At 44.0% G+C, this 14,711-nt stretch overlaps 1 protein-coding gene across 8 annotated transcripts in view; it reads left to right on the top strand.

Moving 5' to 3' along the window:
- Nucleotides 1–860: 860 nt before the first annotated feature.
- The window catches only part of LCORL (ligand dependent nuclear receptor corepressor like), an 81,616-nt gene continuing 67,765 nt past the window's right edge, over nt 861–14,711 (top strand). For all 8 annotated transcript variants that reach the window (XM_030493228.1, XM_030493218.1, XM_030493219.1 and 5 more), the window contains exon 1: nt 861–1,114. In XM_030493228.1, the coding sequence (XP_030349088.1) occupies nt 967–1,114 (148 nt within the window). In that variant the 5' untranslated portion in view covers nt 861–966. The remainder of the gene's footprint in view (nt 1,115–14,711) is intronic.

Here is a 14,711-nt window from a genome sequence, read left to right as displayed (position 1 = left end):
ACTAAAGGAGGGGGGATAACGCTGTGTTGTGTGTGGTGCCGGTCCCACAGCTCACCGCCCTGCCCACATCTGTGTGATCACCGCCCGCATCGAAAGCGGGCTGAGGGCAAAGCCGTTAAAAACAGCCTGATGGGCTGAGCAGTAGTTGAGAGAACTTTGAAAATCTCCCTACGGGTTGAATTTGGCGAGCTAGTTAGGAAGGCACAGCACCGAGCCAGCCGCGTCCGTGCCGGCGGCGGAGCAGGGACGGTGAGCTGTGCCATGGCGGACAGCGGCCCGAGGGCAGGTGTGGGCAGCGGGAGGTGGAGGAGAGCGCGGGGGGCCGTGAGGGAGCCCGGCTCATGCAGCCCCGCCGCACACCGTGCGATGAGGCGAGACCTGCGCCGCTTTTTGAGTCGCTCTTAGCCCAGAGCTGCCTCCAACCGAGGTGCGGAGGCAGCTCTGGGTCCGCGCTGCCGTGTGGGGGCTCGGGCAGCGCGGAGCCGTTGGAGTAGCGCCGGCGGTGGGTGCTATTACCCTGCCCTGGACGCACTACACCTCCCGGCGTGCACCGCTGCTGCCGGCCCTGCCTGGGCTGGCGCGGGGGCCGCGCTGCCCCGCGGGAGTTGTAGGCCGGGAAACGATGGGAACCGGGGCGGGGGGGGTGCCCGTTTTCGGCCCGTGCACCGACCGTCCCGCTGCCTGAGCCTGAGCGAGCGCTGCTGCCGGGGCGGGGAGGGGGGAGCGGGCGGCGGGGCGGGCGCGCCGCGGGGAGCGGCGACACGTGTCAATCACCCCGCCAGGCGGCGCGCGCTCCCCGCCCCGGATGCTGAGCTGGGGGGGGGGCGGGGGGGAGAAGGAGGGGGGGGACACGGGCACGCGCCCGACGAGGCAAGGGGGGTAGTGGTGGGGAGGGGGGGGGGGAGGGAGAGGAGCCGGGGGAGCGCGCGCTCGTATGTAAATGAGCGGGCGTGAGGTCAGAGGCAGATGGAAAAGGGAACAGACAGAATGGCCGCCGCGGCTCCCGCTCCTCCTGCCGCCGCCTCCCAGTGCCGGAGCCCCCGCTGCACGGCGGAGCGCAGGGGAGTCCGCCGAGAACTCGACTCCTGGCGGCACCGGCTCATGCACTGTGTGGGTAAGAGACGGGGGGACCGCGGGGTACCCCGGCCGCCGTGGGGGGAACCGAGAGGAGGGGGTAGCGAGATCCTTGAGGGGAGCGGGGCGGCGGGGAGCGGGGTCTCCAGGTGGGGAAAGGGGGAAGCGGGCGAGACGCCTAGTGCCCGGGTCTCCCGGTGGGCGGAGGGGGGGAGGAGGGATGGATGAGCGGCTCCGGAGGCTTTCTTGGAGGGCAGAAGCGGAGACGGGGTCTGTGGGGAGAGCGATGGTCCTAAGCCGCTTCCAGGCAGCGGAGGGGGGTTGTTACGGCTTCGGTTGGGGCCGCTCGGTCCCTCCCTTCGCCGCCGACCGAGACCCTTTCTCGGCTTGGGTCCTTTTGTCTCTGCTTCCCGTCGCTCGCGCGGTGAGTGCCGGTGGCTGCCCCCCTCCTCTTCTTCTCCACCACCAGCGCCTGGGGGGCGGAGGGGGGAAGGGAGCCCGCCCGTGTGTGTGTATGTGTATGTGTGTGCGCCTTTAAGAGGGAGCCGCTCCTGCACTGACGGTTGGGATTTGAAGTTTTCCCTCCCCCTGGAAGTTGTCATGGCGACGGCCGTTCTCCCCTCGCGCTCCCCCCCCGCCCCCGGGGCTGCCCCGGTGGCTCTCGTGCCGCGAGGTTCCCCCCCGGGTCACGTGACGCGGCGGGGCGGGGCCGGGGGAGCGCGGGCCCTGGCGGCCGCCGCGGCCGGGGGTAACGGCTGCCGGCCCGCGTGCTGCCGCGGCAGTGCCGCCTGCGGGCGGGGGGCGCCGGGCGGTGGTTCCTGTGTGCTGGGGAGGGCGGGGGCGCCTCCACGGTAGGAACCGCTTGTTTGTGCGGTTCCAACAGACACGGCCCTTCTTGGGGACAGCGATCAAACAGATCCTGCGTTCTCAAGTAGCGTGCTAGTGTCCGTGCTCATCCACCCCGAGCGGGGGAAACGCGTCTAGATGTAGCCGGGAGAGCACGCAGCAACTCATTCAGTGTTTCTGCGAGTGCTTGAGGCGAGCGCAGGGAAAGGACTGAGTGTCTAACAACTAGGCACACTTACAATTGCAGGCGATTAGCTTTTTGTGTTTTACCTGTTTTCATGCACGCATGCTTTTCGTTCTTGCTGTGTTGCCCCAATAACACTTTTAAACACCTGTTACCACACCTGTGTATGTATTATGATACCTGTGTATGTTTGCACTGCCTTTTTAAGCCTTCAAGTTATAATATTGCTCAGGAAAACGGTGTTCGTGTGCTTCCATATCCTGATACATTATATAGTGCTTCTTGTGGAAAGAAAGCAGTTTAGTTAGAATATATAAGGAAAGCTAGTTCATTGGCACAGGTGATGTGCTAAACTTAAATCTGATGGAGGGATATCTCACAATATTGAAGTGGCCATTCCTCTTGTTTCCTGTTATTTAATGGTGGTTCAGTTTTGAATTTAAGCTAAAATCCCAAAAGTCTGCTTATCAATCGATGACTGAAGGGACTTTCAGGTGGTAATAGTGTGCTGCCAGATGTGTTTGGGGAACACAGCTGAACAGCACAACCAGCACTGGCAGGGACTGCGAAGAAGTGTAATGAGTGCTCTGTAAGACAAATTGTTACCACAGGTTGGGTCCTCTGCTGGGCAGGTCTGTTGTGTTTTGAAAACTGCTTCAAAGTTGGTTTTTTGGGTTGCTCTTTCACTCAGAATTGCAAAGTGTAAAACCATAACATAATTACTTTTTACATTGATCTCACTGTGGTGTTGCTTCAGACTCAGTTTTCTCCTTCTCAGAAGAAAAGTTATTTAGGTTATGATTCCTGTGTATGCTCACAATGCAAAACTCAGTTAATATAAAGACTAATCATTTCAGGGCTCAAGCGCTCAGGAGGAAGGACGTTGGTTATGGTTTAATAGTTAGTCAAGGGCTATCTGGGTTAAGAACTGTTAACTTGGCATGCCTGTTGAGCAGCCCTTATCTGAGAGAAAGTGTAAATAGAGTGGCAAGAAAGTGAGTAGGCAGGATAATGGAGGTAGGGTACACTTCTTAACAGGTTTGGGTTGAGGGGTTTTTTCTTTACTCCTTTGAAATTCTGTAGCATTAACTTCTGTAAAATAACTTCCTACATTATCTCAAATGAACTTCCAAAGTGAAAATGGTTAATTGTTCTCACTCAGCAAAGTATTCCTAAGGATTTGAAGAGTAACAGAATTAGTATTAACTGGAAGGTCTAAACTGTTATCAGGTTGGTGGCTGAAACGGCATCATGGTGGGGGGAGGAGTGGTGAATAAGATGGATTTGTCATAACTTTTTCTTTCTCCATGCTTCTCAAGAATCCTACATTCGTAGCGAAGTGAGGAAAACGACGTGGTAAAGTAGTAGCCCCCCAGTTCTGGAACTAGCTTATTGTCAATCCTAAAACAAACAAAAAACCACCACCACCAACAAAAAATTTGGATCATTCTACCCATAGAGGTTTTATTTAATTGAAAAAAAAAAAAGAATTTGGAAGGTGATACAGTTCTGTGGACTATCATTTGTCAAGCCCTGTGTTCAGAGAACAAAGCAGGAGAGTACGGACTTGTTGAACATGTAATACTGTTTCTGCTAAACCTTTTGGATGAACAACATCGCTTTGATGTATCACTTATCGATACTAAATTTGATATTTGCATTTCTGTAGTATAGTCAGTTGAGCACTTTGAAATCCTTTACCTCTAAAGGATTCCTCATTCACTTACTTTGTAGAAGTGGTAAACTGAGCCAGAGATACTACTTCTAAGATGGTGATTGTAGAATTTGAGGGTCATAGTCAACAGATTGCTCACAGCTGCAACAATGAGACAGAAATAATACTCAGTTGCCTGCAATGTACTGTTTGCTGGGCGGTCACTGATGTTTAGGGACCTCTGCTTGAAGGGCTCAATTGCCGAATTGTTTGTCAGAACCTGGTGACAGACTCGAATATTTGCATGGGCTTTAGAATCAAAAGCTTGTGGTTTGCCAGCCTATTATGTTAATTTGTGACCTCTGGAATATAATTTAAAATCTCGGGCCAAAATGTTTGTGCACTTAAAGAGTTAAAGAAGAAAAACAGTGATAAAGTTTCACTGACATTACTGAGAATTCCTTTTTTTTTTTTTTTTTTTTGTTTGTATCTAGGCATATTTGAAGGAACAAAAGACTTCATATTGTAAATGGATTGAGTAAATTCACTGAAATTCTAAATAGATGTTCAGTACAAAATGGCTGATCAGATGTTAATCTTTGTGTGGTTGTGTTAAGCACTAGCATTCCTAAGATGTCTAGACTTGTGCTTATGGATGTACCTAACTCTTGCATGACTTGAACAGGGTTCAAAATGAGATGCTCTTGAAAGGCACCTGAAGATCTTCATTCTGTTGGTGTTCTTAAAGAACACACAATATGTGCTAACAAGTATTGTTTATAGCAATGCTCACTGGTGTGTTTTGCCCTACATACAGTCTTTGTGATATAACTAAGAAACAACATACCCTAATTCTAAGTTCTGTGTTTATGGAGAAGTGCCAATAAGTTTGGAGTTGAAGTACCTAACTAAGCCAGCAACTGAGTTCCATGTCGGTTTAAATTGCAAGACATTTTATATAGGTGGATATCAGAATGGTTAAAAACTGCTTTTTCATGCTCTTTCATCAAAACTTTGTAATGTGAATTGGGTCGAGCGGCTTTGGTGGTATGGAGCTGTAAAAGTCTAGCTTTGACTGTGGCCTGCCTTAAGAAACAGGATTTATGCAGTTTTTCCAAGCAGTCATTGATCCCACTGACTGATTTCATTTGAACTTCACAGGTAAAGTGTTGGCAAGTACATTGAGTCCCAATAACTTTATTGAATAGGCGCAGAGGAGAGACCTAGTAATTGCTGGGGTGCAACAAAAAGCTTCAGTATGAGGTGGTGCTTTCTACTTCCTTGTCACGGTATCCTATGTGTAAAGCTTGGAGCAGTAACTTGAGGCTTTTTAATGGGAAGTACCAGGTAACTCCAGTAATGGATGTTGAAATCTTCTTGCTAGGGTCTTGCATTGTGAAAATATAAAAGCATCTGAATAATCTTTCATTGTGAAAATGAAAGTTTAAAATATTATCACAACTACTTTTAAAAAAATATAAATTGCTGTTTGAGGGGGAGGGGAAAGGTAGAAGTTTTACTGTTCCTCTCCTGCAGCTCAAGGACACACATTTGATGGGAAATAGCCTTGGTATTGCTCTTATGAAAGCTGAAACTTGATCAAAGTGAAAATCCATTTTTATATGCTTGTGAAATCTAGCATACAAATACTCCTTTACTCCCGTTACATTTTTTCAGACTTTTTTTCCCTCTGAACCAGGATACATCAGTGCATCTGTTTTGATGGATGTAGACTTTCAATTATTTTTTTAAAATATTTCAACTTCTGCTCCAGGTTACTATTCAACTTCTGCTCCAGGTTACAAGCTGCCCCTCAAGTGCGCTTTTCAGTGAGAGGAATTTCCCCACCAGATGAAAGATTTGTAGCTATTGCATTTGGTATTATACCCACGCTTGCAACACTCTTGCATCAAGTACTTTGTATCTTTATCCCAACAATACACAGAAGTGTTCTCACTTTCACTGTGGCTGTAAGTACTTTGCCTCAGGTTACTGTCACTTTTTCTGTAATACTGCTGCAGTTGTAGGTGATTCTCTATAGTTGCCACAGTAGTAGTGGCAGAACTGGTTATTTTACTATATAACATCTCTAATGTTTTTGTCTATCTGTCAGTGATTGTTTTGGTGGCTTGATGCTCTATTTATTACCTGTCAAGCCACCAACAGCCTGTGTACAAGAATGATTTCAAAATGATACCTGCTTTGAACCCTTTTGCTTTCTTGGCACTCCAGCTTGTTTTAAACAGCAGATAACTCACTGTGGCCATAATGCCATCATCCCATATGATAGGCAGTAATACTGGTATAAGGTGTTTCTGTGGATCTACCATCCTTTGAGCTGTGATGTGAAACTCATGCTGTGATTCCGGTGTAAAACAGATTGGGGAAGTAATCTCAGTGCTACTGCAAATGTTGGAGAAGAACAGGAATTAAATCTAGATCAGAATCACAGCACAGGTTCACGGGCAGTTTTGATGCAATGGGGAAAGATGGTATCATGTAAGGGGATAGCCCAAACTAGTATTACAGAGGCAGGTGTGCAAGTCAGCATTGGTGTTGAACACTTATTATGAAACCACAATCTAAGAACACACTGAAGTGCCATCTTGCATGCTCAGGTCTCACGGAACTATTACCAGGATGGAGAAATCACGATCCTGACTCTGTGCTTCTGCTGCTCACATGCTTGCATCAGCACTGCTTGGACCCCTGTCTAATCTGCTGTAACTTACTAGCTGGTCAACTCTGTTGAGAGGAGCTAGGAACTTAGAAAAACAAAACAACAAAAAAAGCAAATCCCAAACCTGATGGGTGCTGGTGCTAGCACAAGGACAGGGGTGGGACTGTGTGACAGAAGCAGGATGGGTAATAGCAGAAATAAGTCATTGGATTGGTTTAGCTGCTTGTGGCACTGTCAGTGCTAGAAGTGGAACACAGCCCTAAACGTACCATCCCGATTTCCCCTGAACTAAGCAGGTTAAAAGAAGAGGAAAAAACAGTCAGTTTGTCATTGGAAGTTGCTTTGGTGTAGGTATCACATTAACTGTCTTTAGATTGAAATAAGAGAAAACACATGGGGTTTGTTTTGCTTGTGTTGGACTATCTTTGTTTCAAATATGTAGTGTTAACTCAGCTTCTTTTCTGTGTCCTTTCACAATCCATTTCAACACATCAGCTTTTCTCTCAGAAAGAAGTAATTGCCTACTGCTGTCATTATGTGTTTTTAAAGGGATATCTTATGTTTGACTCTGAAATTTTTACTCGTGAAAACAGTACAAAAAGAGTTAGAGTAAAAACATCAGAGGCTTAGTTTAAAGGGCAGGGTGAGGAAGTTCCACATATCTAGCTGTAGATGCACTACCAGTTCACTTGTCTCTTGTGAACCTGCAACTGTAAGGTTGTATAGAGCACCAGTTTTGAAAGACAAAACTACCTGCTACACAGACTAATCCATGGACCGTGCAGGATGCAAGCAATGCTTTGTTTGAATTCTTTGTGCTAGGAACAGAAATGTGATTCAGGGCATGCAAGTAGATATACATATCTTCAGTAGTGTTGATAAAACCTGTGATTTATGTTTTTGGTGCTCCTTATGTGTAGATACTGGTATGTGGAAGCAGTTCAATTTTTAAGTGTTCCAGGAACTACTGTAATCTTTGTCAGTGTTTTCAGGCATAGCTTGAACTTTCTTATTGTATGTTCTTATATGGTAGCTGTTTACTTTTTGTCTAGCTGATAGTGAGATGAGAAATTCAAACTCTGATAGTCTTTCTACATTGCAGGCACTAAGAGTTTCCTAAGCTGGAACTTGTGTAAACCAAAACCCTGGAGTACAGATATTGTCACGGCAACTCAGTCTCAGTTCTTCCCTTGAATTGGCATTCAGTAACTGTGTACTAATGCTTGAAGTTGGTAACTTTCAGGGGTTTTTTTGGTTGATGCATTACACAATTTTATTGTTTTTCTTTCTGGACTCACTGTACCTACATGATTTATGTCAACTGGTATGAGCGTTCATTTATTAAACAATTCAATGAGCTAGGCTGTAAAACTAATCTAGCTTAACGCTAACCTAGAAAACAGGAGGGGAAACGTGGCAGGAGGGAAGAATAAGAAAAAAAGGTCAGATCCAGTTTAACTTGGATCAGTTTCCTAATCAGGTTTACTACATACCTCCTTTTTTGTACTGAGTCAAGAATAAGTAGCCATACTGGAGAAAACAAGGTTTCTGATTTTTAGTAACTGCCTATTTTAGCAACGTTTTTTTGGGGGATTGAAGTGAGCTAGAAACTAAGTTAGCTGAACAGCATCCTAATCAACGGAATTGGTGACAAGAGCAAGAAGGCAGTACCACTAACTATAACGTCCTTCCACTTGTTCTCCCTTTGTATTGTCTGATGTAACAGTGAACTTCCCTTCTGTTTTAAGTTAGGCGGAGGGGGTCATGCTGTGATTTTGGTCACCACGCTGGTTTTCTGTTGAGTCTCCTGAACTGTCTTGCTATGGTAATAAGTACTGGTAGTTGTATAAGGAAAATAACAGGAATGTGTCATACTGATCAATTTATCAGATCAGTGTATGCTGTTCAGGAGCTGTATTCCAGCTGCTGGCAAGTAGCCAGGGCTTGTACTGCCTATAGCTAAAATGGGGGGAAAAAACAGCGTCTCTTCCATTTATCCACCCTCACCTTTTTATTTTCAGCTGTATTATATGGATGTTTTGAATAGATACTTACAATGGATTCCTTCTTCTTGAATATGTCTTGAGTATCAGGGTTTCAAACAAGGTTGTTGTTCTGTCCTTTAGAGTTCGGTGTGTTTATGTAAAGTGTAGAGGTCAGCCAGAGCTTTATAGACTTCACTAACTTAAAATTCTTCATCCCAGTTAGTACCACTGTCTTTTATGTTATTCTTGAACCTTGCTCTGTTGCATGTGCTTGGAGGGAACTTTGATAAGATAGGTTGGAACAGAACTGAATTTGCGTGATTCACATGTCTAGTATCAAACTTCTGAAAAACAGGATGGCATTATAAATTTGTGTACCATACATAAAAAAATCAACCTTGTTTGAGGGTGTGAAGTTACTACGTTATATATATATATATATAAATGTTTCCCATATATATATGTTTTTATATATATATATATATATATATGTTTCCCTCCAGCTAATCTATTGCTTTATCCTCCCATCCATTAAAGGCAAAGAGAAGCCAGGAAGAAGCAAGGAGAGAGTAGGGAAAGGAAAGTGGATGGTAGCAACTCATCTATTTGAGCCTGTAAGGGGATAGCAAAGGTATTACAAAGAGTTAGGGGACTCTGAATCTTCAGAAATGAGGTTGAATTCCTTTTTATGGGGTGTGGTCAGCAGCATGTGAGACTGCAGACAGAAGACTCCTGTATCAGGTTGTCATCTTTGTTTTTGTTGTGCTTCTGGCACAGATTGGGTTCCTGTGTAGTATTTTGAGAAGTTGAATTAACCCCTTTCTAGATTAACATTTTATCCTTTGCAAAATTCTTCTGGACTTTCAGCTGCTGCTTTTAATTGTGTTTGGTTCTCAACATCCATCTGGGCTTGCATCTTCATAGCAGCATGTGTTGTATTGTAGCAGTGAGAGTTGGGTAAATGTCACCAGAGGTGAATTTTCTTAAGTCACTGAATTTCTGACTTCTTTAACTATATTCCTCAGCTTTCAGTTTCTGTATAACTTGGTAGGATCCTGCTTTCCAATTATGAGACATCCTAGCTTTTGTGGTACCTGGGGTTGATTACTCATGTTTAAAGAGTTGTTGTGGAAAAAAGTTGTTGTTTTGCAATGTGTTTTATTCTAAAACGCTACCGTCGCTTTTAAAAATGCTTAGTTTTCACATTATAAATAATTATCATCCTTCATTCCTATCGTATCATTCTTCAAATCATCTTAATTAAAGGCTAGTTAAAAAACTTACAGATGAATAGTAGTTCTAACAGTCATAATTCCACTGCTTTATAAACTAGCTTTAGTGCATTTCTAGTCTAATGAGCCACTAGTAGGTCAGAGGGCAGTGTAATTAATCTAGGGTTGAGTATGCTGCTGCTTTACACAACTACTGTCAGAAACCTTTGCACATCATATTTAAAAATTTTCTTTTCATCCTAGAAGCACTATAGTTTTTTGGTAATGACAGGTTAAATACTAGTGGTGCAAAACTGCTGGACATCTTTTGACAGTGAACTAATATTGCTGTTGTATATGATGTAGACTATAGAAGACTGCCTTAAAGGGCTCCAGCTTGTGATTGCAGATGTCTGTTTGGCTCACAGAACAGACTGTGCCACTGCAAGGCCCAGTTAAATGTGAAGATCTGACTTTACCTAAGTGTAGGTATTAAGCCTCCTAATCTAAATATGGGGGAGGATTATCAAATGGCTCCTGCTTTGTGACCTGTGCAGATTTAGGTCATTCTGGTGTTAGCCATCTGATGAAGGGGAAGAAAAAAAGAATCTGCTTAGGATGTACTGCTGCCTTAGACTGCCCTGTGCAACGGCTTTAGTGCTAACTGTGCCAAACTCTGTCTGAAAAGTTTGCTGTGCTACCAGCTGAATAATGCAGTGACTTGGGACTTACCTCGTTCATACTCCTTTCATTTTCTTATTTTTCCTGGACCACTCTCTCTCTTTATTCTTCAACTTTCATAATCAGTCATTTTCTGTCTTTGACTTCTTAAAACCACCCGTTTGTCTTTGCTTCCAAATCTTTCCTTTTACTTACTGTTAGTGACATTAAAACCGTTTTGACAACTTTGTGTCTCCACAAGTTGTTTTATCTCAGCTTTTGATTTTCTTATGTGTCTTCACACATATGTATGGGGTGTCTTCAGGTGACACACCACAAGCATGCTCACCGAGGCAAATTATACTTTTCATCTTTTGGTTCAGGAGATAAGGCAATTTCTTCCTCCAAGTGTCTAATCCCATCTGTTTGGTTTTTATATACTGCTGCTAGATATCCCATCTCATGGTAGCTTGAGGAAAAGGGGTATATGCTTCTTCCTACCACCTCATTCAGGAAATGTCAGTCTTTGTCAATCTTGCTAGGTCAAGAAGAGTACTACCTTGCCATCAGACTTTCACATACTACTCAGTAGTTGTTTGGAAGGACTTCGTTGTTCTTTTTTTCTTTGGAGATGGATCCCAAACTCATTCTTGCTAGAAATTAGGACACTTCTAGCCTCAATTTATCCCCAATTTTTATGCATTGTGCCAATGCTGTTACTTAGGGGTTTTCCTTAAGTTTTTCCTTTGTATTTTTTTCCCTTCCATATTTCTTTCTATTCAAATATCACAGTAAAAATTGAGTGGATCATGAGCTCTAATGTCTCAGAAGTCACTGTAGTGGATTTGAATTTTAAGCAAGTAATTCACAGACAAGTGACAAAAATGTAGCTACAAATGTACCAGCTAGTGCAAACTGTTAATAGTGGATATTGTCCAAAGTTTACTGTCTGCACTGTGGTACAATCTCAGTTGCAGTGAGAGGCTATAATAAGCTCTCTGTCCCTGTGATCTGTTTGAGTATTTTCCTTTTCCCCCATTCCATTTGAATGGGTTCTGCAGAGTCATGCCAAACAGTAGTTCAAACAAAGTATAGTCTGGACCATGTTGAATGAGTGTCATAATAATCTGTCTCTGCATTGTCAGATAAGAACAGCTCTACTAGATCAGAGCAAGTCTGTGTAGCCTAAGATGTATTGTCTGCAGCTGCTGGTGGATCGCTAGGGAAAAAATATTAATACCTAATACTATTTCTGAAATATCTTTCAGCCTTCCATGACACTTGTCTTGATCCTTCATAGAAAACCAGTTTTTTGGGGGTTTTATAACTGATATACTAGATTATTCTCTCATAAGTTATTGTTGATTTTGTATGGGTATGTGATTTCAAAGCCAAATGAAACTTCAGTACGTAACTGCTGTCCCTGGTTGTACTGTGTTATCTGACTGTTCCGTTTGTCAAAAACAAGAAGTAGAAGCACTTTATGAAACCATTACTTAAAAAACCCAAGGGATTGAAAAGACCTACCTTCCCTTGGCCATTTCTTCCATCCCTCAAACTGGAGCTCTTACCTGTTCCTTGTAGAAAAGCTGTTCATTAAATCTAATCATTTTCCCCTCCTTTCTTGTGTTTTCTTAGTTTTGCTCTCTTCTTGAGATGGGGAAACTAGAGCTATGTCTATTCAGGATAACATCAGTGTGAATTTATGTGGTGATAAACTAGGGAGCAATGCAGAAGCTCTTCCTTTAAGAAGTCAGAGCATTTGACATGTTCTTTATTTTCACAGAACTGTATATTTGAACCCCAAGATAAATTTTAAGTCAGTTTGGAGCCCATTACTGTGTATGGAATATGAAGTTTTGCTTACTCCACTATTTAGCTTAATATGTACTTGTTTTTGGTAATCGTCTTCAATTTTACCACCTCAATACCTCAATATTTTGAAGTTCCCCTGATGTTTTCTTGCTTTTCTTTGCTGCTAATACTAGGATCTACTGGGCAGTGCATTGTCACGTTACCAGATCACCTCTTTTGGGTGGAAGAGTGACACTCTTACTTGTGGCGTTCTGCTGTGAAAACTAACCATTTACTTCTCTCTTTCAACCAGTTACTTACCTATGCACAGACTTTACCTCTGTGTCTTGGGAAGTTTTTAAAGCTTTTGGGCATGGATGTCAATAGATGTCTTTCAGAAATCTTGATTTAATCTTAGTGTCCAATGTCTACATGCCTACTGACATCTTCAGATAGCTGAATTATGTTTGAAGTGTGACTTCACGGAAGTTGTATTGGGTCTTCAGTAATACATTGTAATTCTCTATGCATCTGGTAATCCTGTTCCTCGAATTTTATTTGCCCAGTTATGAACATTTGACTTGCTGGTTTATGAAATGGCCTGAAGTTGCTCTAGGGGAGGTTTAAATTAGATACTGTGAAAAAATTCTTCACTAACAGGGTTGTCAAGTGTTGGAACAGGCCTCACAGGGAAGTAGTTGAGTAACCATCCCTGAAGGTATTTAAGAGTATACCCATGGTGCTTAGGGACATGGGTTAGTGGTGGACTTCACAGTGTTAGAATTACAGTTGGACTTCGTGATCTATGAAGTCCTTTTCCAGCCTAAATGGTACTATGATTCTGTGTATGCCTTTGCTGGTATATATTCTAAGCAGGTGTCTCTCTGGTAGAGGTACACAGGCTGGTAAAAGACAGGCATACACAGGTGCTCATTGTTTTTTGTTGATCCGTGTTAAGTTTTGCCCTTTTCCTGTCCTCTAGCGTTGAGGTAATCAGCTTGCCGATTTCTTCATTATAAATACTTGTTCAGGTGTATCACCCTCAAGTTCCTTTCAGTTTTTCTTGTTGTTGTTACTTCCTGTTTTGTTCCCATCAACAAGAGGCTGTTATTACAAGAAGCATGTTTTATTTACTCCTTAGACAAACTGATCATAGTATGACTGAGTCAGATAGCTCCTCTGAGGAGCAGGAGAGGCTGCTCCATCCCTGGTATCAACTGAACTACCTTGGCAGAGGAATGGTCCTAGAGACCTTTGTATATCTAGCAGGCTATCCTGCCAACAAGCTGGGACCTTGCAGCTTAAGCTGTAATGTGAGTTAAATGGGGAGAGGAGAGAAAAGGGAATGAGGGAAAGAAGGGTTAACTGCTCAGCCTGAGGAGTTGACAATGAAAGGCTTATATAGATCAAGCTGTACAGAACTCACAGGTAGTATTTAGCTGACTAAAACCAAGCTTGGAAGTGATACCAGACAATGGCCGTTGGGGAAATACTGGTTTATAAACTCACTGTTACCATCTTAACTGTTTACTTGGGAATTCTGCCACCTGTTGTGTGTTCCACTTTGTTGTGGTGTCTGGCTTTTGAGGTCGGAGATCTTCTGGTGATGTTTAGAGAGTCTCGCCAAAAGGTAGAGGTTCAGGAGGCTTTGTGTTAAAGATTTCCTGACTGAGGTTTTGCCACACCTTTTTCTGTTGATGCCTAAATCTGAGGAATTGTTTAATTAATGGCTTGTAGCTATCCTGTGTTCCAGCAGGAACTGAGATCCTTTGGTCAAAGTAATTTCAACTGTGCAGCACTTAGTGGGTTCTTTACTTCTTTCCATGTGTACATTCCTGCATGTCATATAATCAGATGTGAAATGAAATGTCATGTGTTTATGTTTGAAGCCCACATAGAATCATAGAATAGTTAGGGTTGGAAAGGACCTTAAGATCATCTAGTTCCAACCCAACTGCCATGGGCAGGGACACCTTGCCCTAAACCATGTGGCCCAAGGCTCTGTCCAACCCGGCCTTGAACACCGCCAGGGATGGAGCATTTACCGCTTTCTTGGGCAACCCATTCGAGTGCTTCACCACCCTCACTGTAAAGAACTTCTTCCTTATATCTGATCTCAACTTTCCCTGTTGAAGTTTGAACCCATTACCCCTTGTCCTACCACTACAGTCCCTAAGGAAGAGTCCCTCCCCAGCATCCTTATAGACCCCCTTCAGATACTGGAAGGCTGCTCTGAGGTCTCCACGCAGCTTCTCTTCTCCAGGCTGAACAGCCCCAACTCTCTCAGCCTGTCTTCGTATGGGAGGTGCTCCAGCCCTGTTATCATCCTTGTGGCCCTCCTCTGGACTTGCTCCAACAGCTCCATGTCCTTTTTATATTGAGGACGCCAGAACTGTACGCACTACTCCAAGTGAGGTCTCACAAGAGCAGAGTAGAGGGGCAGGATCACCTCCTTCGACCTGCTGGTCATGCTTCTTTTGATGCAGCCCAGGATACAGTGGCCTTTTGGGCTGCAAGCGCACACTGCTGGCTCGTGTTAAGCTTCTCATCAACCAGTGTTGATGTAGTCAGAAGTTGAGGTATACTTGTATGCTTCTTTTGATTGTTGGTAAAATTGGGGGGG

This window comes from Strigops habroptila, chromosome 7 (assembly GCF_004027225.2).
Source record: "Strigops habroptila isolate Jane chromosome 7, bStrHab1.2.pri, whole genome shotgun sequence".
Lineage (NCBI taxonomy): Eukaryota > Metazoa > Chordata > Aves > Psittaciformes > Psittacidae > Strigops > Strigops habroptila.
The sequence above is the reverse complement of the archived record's forward strand: the minus strand, read 5'-3'. Positions and strand labels throughout refer to the sequence as shown.